Below are 6288 nucleotides of genomic sequence, written 5' to 3' on the forward strand. Positions count from 1 at the left end.
CCGAACTCTTTCAGATTCTGCCCTCTGGCCCTCCCCAGCCTCCCCCAACCGGCTGGCCAGTCTTCACTTGCAATTCCATTTCCCGCCAGTAGCGGTTGGCCCTGAACCCCCGCCCCATGAGGCCATACCATTCCGCCCCGGAGGGGGGGATCGGGGAGGGTACGCACAGAAGCGTCTCCCGGGGACTTCCTCTGTCGGGATGCTCTGTATCCTCACAGGGGGAGAGAAGGGAGAGTTGTATGAGGGGCTCAGGGTGGCGGCCGCAGGAACCCCCTCGTCCCAGCGGTGGCGCCTGTCTCCCCTCCTCCGCCCTCCCCCGGCGTTGGTCCGCGCCGTGGAGCGCCGACTAGCAGGCCTCTGTGCGCATGCTCCGGCCGGGGGGCGCAGACCTCGCCCGTCCTTTCTGGATTTCGGCTCGGTGTCCGCTGTGCTGCGGGTGCTAAGGTCCTAAGTCATGGGTGTCGCCGTTCGAGTCGTCTATTGGTGAGCACGAGGGCCAGAAATCCTCTCTCCGACCTCCACTCGGGCCCCGTCCTCCGTCCCGGCTGAGCTGGGCGCTGGGGACATCGGGGGCAGAACACATGGGGATCCGTCCGAGAGAAAAGGGATTCCGGCGTGGGCGAGGTGGGCGCGGGCGGGAAGTGGGGCGTCGATCCCCATTCCGACCCAATTGGTGACATTCTAGATGGACATCCCGGGTCGTAAAAGGTAGTACTGAGACACATGTATCCGCTTTATACCCCACTCCGACCCCCGATTCCGGGACTCGATTTGGGCAGCCTGTGGGGGTCGGTTTGTAATGGGAAAGGAGCCTCCGTCAGCGCTTCCGTTTCCCCTCCCCCAGTACCGCGAACAGCCGTGGGGTGGGGCTGGCTAGAGTCGAGAAGGTTCGAGTTCGGGCTTGTGTTTGGAAAGGACTTAAGTGCATACAGCGGATGCCATTCGGTACTAATCTCCTTTGCTGGCCTCACTTTCCCCTTCTGTGGACGGAGAGCGAGAGAATGATCTTAATAGTTACCTCGGAGGGGGGTGCTTTGAGTCGGAGCCAACTAAATACGCTTTGTGGTTCTGGCATCTGTGGCTGTGCAGGTATGCACAGGCGTGGTGGCATGTGGTGGCTCCCAGAAACCCCTTGGGTGGGGCATTCTAGCTCCGTTTTACAGATGGGAAAACAAGCCTGGGAGTGAAGCCGGGGGGGGGGGGGGGCAGAATCAGCAGCTTGTGGCCCAGACTGCACATCACAGGGGTAACCCGGATGTAGGGTCCCTGGCTGCCATGTCTGCAAAATGTCCTCTGGAGGCACAGCCTGGGTTTTTGAAAGACTCAGATCTATTAGGAATGTCAAGCAGAGGGTGGAATGACATTTTGAGCAACCCTCCCCCGACGCCGGGCCTGTGCCCAAGACTCCAGTCCCGAAATAGCCAGCCATAGCCGGCTCTCAGGGTCGGGAGGCGCTTCGATTTCATCCTGAGGTCTGGGGGGTCTTGGGAGTGCAGGGATAATGGTTTCCCTTAGATTCTTCCAGGAGCTGTGGGTGGAGATGCTATTTCAGCAGTTCTCGTCCTAACCCACTTCTCTGTGTTGCCTCCCTCTCTTCTCTGGCTCATGCTTGTGTTCTCTCCTTGTTGCCCATGTGCCTGCGCTCCCCCCACCCCCACCCCCATCTTTTGTCTCCCTTGTGGCTTCCTCGTTCCTGTGGCCCTGCCTCCCCATCTGTGTGCTGCTCCCGAACACTCGGTGTGTCTTTCCTCTCTCGATGGTGTCTGGCCCTCCTTGGTTTTGTCATCCGTGTTCCTCTTCATTTTTTCCTGTCCCCCTGACCCCTAATTTCCCTCCTTCTCTGCTCCTGCCTGCCCTTCCCCTCCTCTTCCCGGGTCACCGCACTCTCCCTCTCCTGGGACCCACTCTCTTGGACACTCTCCCACCAGTGGCGCTTGAGGCTACAAGTCCAAGGTAAGCAGAGTGGTCCCAAGAGGGATCCCTGGCAGGTGGTGGGGTGAGGGACTGGCTAGTGTGGCTTCTGTTGACCCCTCTTGTGACTTCCCACCCCCTTTTTCAGTATCTTCAACTCAAGAAGAAGTTAGAAGATGAGTTCCCTGGACGCCTGGACATCGTGAGTTTTGGGGATGGGGAAGGACTCAAATGTGGATCCTGGCCGTCCCTTGGCTCTGGTTGGCAGTGGGGGTGGTTTGGGTCAGCCCCACCCTTCACCCGTGTTCTCCATTCCCTGGGAGGGGGCGGGTGTGCCCAAGAGGGCCCCTCAGCCCCTTCAACCCCCTTCCCTGCCTTTCCCCAGTGTGGCGAGGGGACTCCCCAGGTCACCGGGTTCTTCGAAGTATTGGTAGCAGGGAAGTTGGTTCACTCCAAGAAGGTATGTTTGTCTGTCCTGCCTCATTTTGAGCTAGTGGGGGCTTGGGGCTGGGATTTGTGTCTTGGAACCAGCTCACTCCTTCCCTTTTCCCCTCTTCCTCCCTTCCTTCCCCCGCTCCTCCCCACCTCCAGGGAGGTGATGGCTACGTGGATACGGAGAGCAAGTTTCTGAAGTTGGTGGCTGCCATCAAAGCTGCTTTGGCTCAGGGCTAATGTGCCCTGAAGGCAGAGGTGAGGGGGCCCAGGTCCTAGACACCAGAGTTATCTCCTGGTTCTGGTGTACTCCAAACCTAAGTTTCCACCCCAGTACATTCTGGAAGAAGTAGCAATTTCTACTTTATTGTTTGGTGCATAGAACTGCTTTTTAGCACCTTCTGAGCCTGATTTCTAATTTTCAAGCCAATACATTCTAGAAGAGCCCCAGACTCAACATATTCTAGAACTGGGCCCTGGTTACCAGCCTTGTCCATAACCAAGCTCTGGCTGCTGGTGCTCCAGAGCCTAGAAGCACTTCCTCCCTCTGCCCCGCAAGCTTGAGTGCCAGTTCCCACTGCTCTGTGTGCTGGAACTGAGTGGCTGGTCCCAGGATAGAGTAGGCCCAAGTACCCGCTCCCAGCATCCTTCACACCAGAAACCTACTTCTCAGACACTTTGTTTATTTATCTTTGCTTTTCAGGGCCTCACCTGCAGCATATGGAGGTTCCCAGGATAGGGGTCTGATAGGAGCTACAGTTGCTGGCCTACACCACAGCCACAGCAATGCCAGATCTGAGCTGCATCTGTGACTTACACCACAGATTATAGCAACACCGGATCCTTAACCCACTGAGTAAGGCCAGGGATTGAACTCTCAACCTTGTGGTTCCTAGTTGGATTTGCTTCTGCTGTGCCATGACGGGAGCCCCTCTCAGATGCTTTAAACTCAAGTTCCATTTCTCATCATCCTCACTTGAGCAGAGTGAGGTTGCTTTCAATGTAAATTTGAACCTGCAAATTTGAATTAATACGTTACAGGAGTACAGATGACCTGTGTGCAGGTCTGAAATGAAGTGAGTCTACCGAGATTAAAAAAAGGAAAATCAAGAATTGTGTAATTCCAAAAAAAAGGGGGGGGAGTTCCTGTTGTGGCTGCAGCTCCTTTTTGACCCCTAGCCTGGGAACTTCCATATGCTGTGGGTACTGCCCCCCTCCCCGAAAAAAGAACTGCATAATTCCAAAGCTTCCTGAACGTGATTGGCTGTGAGTAGGTTATTGCTGTGAGGAGGGTGGGGTGGGATGCCACCCTCATGGGATTTGAATTCTTAAAGAGAAATGGAACACATCCCTTGCATAAACATGCTCTTTGCCCACTTCCAAGTTGTCAGAAACCCGAAAGGCTTAAATCAACATGATTGCTTGGATTCCAGAGACGTCCATTAAAGGATGATCTCATCCAAAATAAGCAAAAGAGGGATTTATATAGAAGTGACAGTGGAAGAGTGATTCTTGTTTGCATGTCTTATGAATGTAATTTCAGGAGTCCCGAGAAAACCTTCAGGGTTAGTGATTTGCTTGAATCAGGACTCACAGAACTCAGCAAGGCTCTTGTAACTCATGGTTACAGTGTACTACAGTAGCAGCTTAGAGACTAAAGTCAGTGAAGGATGCACTTCAGTCTGGTCTCTCTCCCTGCAGTTCAGCCCCTCTTCCCCACCTGTTCTTTTTGCACAGTCCGGTGACCTTGGCCCGCTCCTCTCGGCAGACGCTTCATGACAGGAAGGACTGAAATGTCTTGTGGACGCCTGGTCCTTCCCTGATGTTCTCATGGCTGCTGGGCGGGGCAGAGGGGACACCCTTGGTCTTTGCCTGTGTGTGTGGAAGTGTGTGTGTGTCCCCCAGGAATCTTAACTTTGCACACTGGTTCCACTCCTTCCTTCCTCCCCCCCACCCCTGTCTCCCTGCATTCCCCCATGCCTCCTTTCCCCTCTTGGGTGTTTGGGGTGATCCTGCTCCAGGCTTTCTCTTCAAGGAGGAGCCGAGGGAAGGATTAGGATGAGTGAATCTCAGATTTCACAATTCAATAAATGCTGATGAGGTTAACAAAACATGGCTGTGTCTGCATGTGTCTGTTTTACCTCTGGAACTTCCCCTGGTCTCCTGTCCAGGAAGTTAGTGACCTGCTAAGTAGGTAGCTGTAACTAACTGAGGGGTGAGCTGCTAGTTGGTCCCCCAGGCACAGGTGAGGGTGGTCTCTGGACACCACCTGGAGCTCCCTGTAACCATCATTGGCATAGTCCTGTGTGAAGTGGGTACCTGGTTCTCATGTTTAGGAGAATTGATGTTCATTGGAAGAAAGGTGCTAGGTGGTGTGGTTGCACCTTCATATTACACCCTGCCTATCTGCTGTGCCCCTCTGCCCTCACACCAGAGGTGAGCTGTACCTCCTCACCTCTTAAACGCTGGGTTTGGTCACGACTTGATTTGACCAATGGAATGAGGCAGAAGTAACTGCATCAGGTCTGAGCCTGGCCTCAGGAGTCCTTGTGTTCCTTCAGTGTGAGGACATTGGGAAGTGCTTGGAAGTCTCACAGGCCAACTTAATATTTGATGGGGCAAGACTAAAACCATGGGAGTCTGGTCACTCCTGCTCTTTTTTTTTTTTTCTTTTTTAGTCTTTTTAGGGCTTCTCTCATGGCATGTGGAGGTTCCCAGGCTAGGGGTCCAGTCAACTCAGAGCTGCAGCCACAGGCCTACGCCAGAGCCACAGCAATGCAGGATCCAAGCTGAGTCTGTGACCACAGCTTATGGCAACACCAGATCTTAAACCCCGTGACCTCATGGATGCTAGTTGGGTTCATTAACTGCTGAGCCACAACAGAATCTCCAGATGACTTATGTCTTTCTGTGCCAACTGTAGTCAGTGTATCTTCTTAAAAACAGTTTTGACATTTCTTCATCCCAGCAGATTCTGGATGGTGTGGGTATGAAATGGTGAATCAGTGAAGTTTAAAAAAAATTTTTTTTTTAAAATTTTTATGGCCACACCCACCACGTGGAAGTTTCCAGTCTAGGGATCAAATCCAAGCTGCAGCCTATACCACAGCTGTGGCAATGCCGGATCCTTAACCCACTTTACATCCATTGTGTATCATGTGGCTGGCTAATGGCTATCCTGGACAGTGCAGATGGAAACAGGTGGAGACTCAATCCACGTGGTTGGGAAAGAGCATAAAGAAATGCGCTGCTTCTTAAAGACCGGAAGTGACGCACATCACCTTTAGTCCCAGCCCATTGGCCAGAACTGTCACATGGCTCTACCTACCTGTAGACTTCCTGAGGACTGTGGGCCTGAAAGGGAGAGCCAGAAAAGTGGTGAACACTAGAAATATCCACCACGGTCTTTTTAATTTTACTTTACACATGAAAGAGAAAATGCCACGATCCTATTTTGACTTAGAAGTTTACACCTTCAAGAAAAAGAATTCAGTAAGAGCGGCGCTACACCCTCAAGAAAAAGAATTCAGTAAGAGCGGCGCTCTTACTGAACAGGGAGACACAGCGAAGTCTTCCGACAGTGACACTATGTGGCTAATTGAAAGAACTGCATCTGCTCAGATCTCCTGGGATCAGGAGTCTATTCGGGACCATAGAATCACTTCCGGTCATTGAGATTTAGTATAGACAAGTGAATCACCATCTCAGGTGTGGTGACGTAACTCTTTTCAAAGAAGTAAGGAAGAGAGAAAAACATACATCTTTTGTTTTTTCAAATCCTTTCTCTGGACCCTTTCCATTTATTCTCTAACTGCACCCAGCTTCACGTCTTGTTGGCTGTGGGACCTCAGACAAGTGACCTCCCCTCTCTGGCTGAAGATTTAGTGGAAAGAGGAAGCAAGAGAAGTGAGAGTGAGGCATCAAGGGAACCCCAGGCTGGGACTG

General features: G+C 52.6%; 1 protein-coding gene across 1 annotated transcript; it reads left to right on the forward strand.

The window, feature by feature from the left end:
* The first annotated feature begins 402 nt into the window (after nt 1-402).
* On the forward strand, nt 403-4450 carry SELENOW (selenoprotein W). The gene is given in 6 exon segments (NM_213977.1): nt 403-483; nt 1929-1953; nt 2060-2113; nt 2297-2371; nt 2503-2601; nt 4081-4450. Coding segments are annotated over 5 exon segments (264 nt in total). The 5' UTR covers nt 403-454; the 3' UTR covers nt 2584-2601; nt 4081-4450.
* The last annotated feature ends 1838 nt before the right edge of the window (nt 4451-6288 follow it).

The sequence above is a fragment of the Sus scrofa genome, chromosome 6 (genome assembly GCF_054392235.1).
Source record: "Sus scrofa isolate SSC_HxYL_T2T_F1_AM1 chromosome 6, Sscrofa_HxYL_maternal_Yorkshire_Landrace_v2.0, whole genome shotgun sequence".
NCBI lineage: Eukaryota > Metazoa > Chordata > Mammalia > Artiodactyla > Suidae > Sus > Sus scrofa.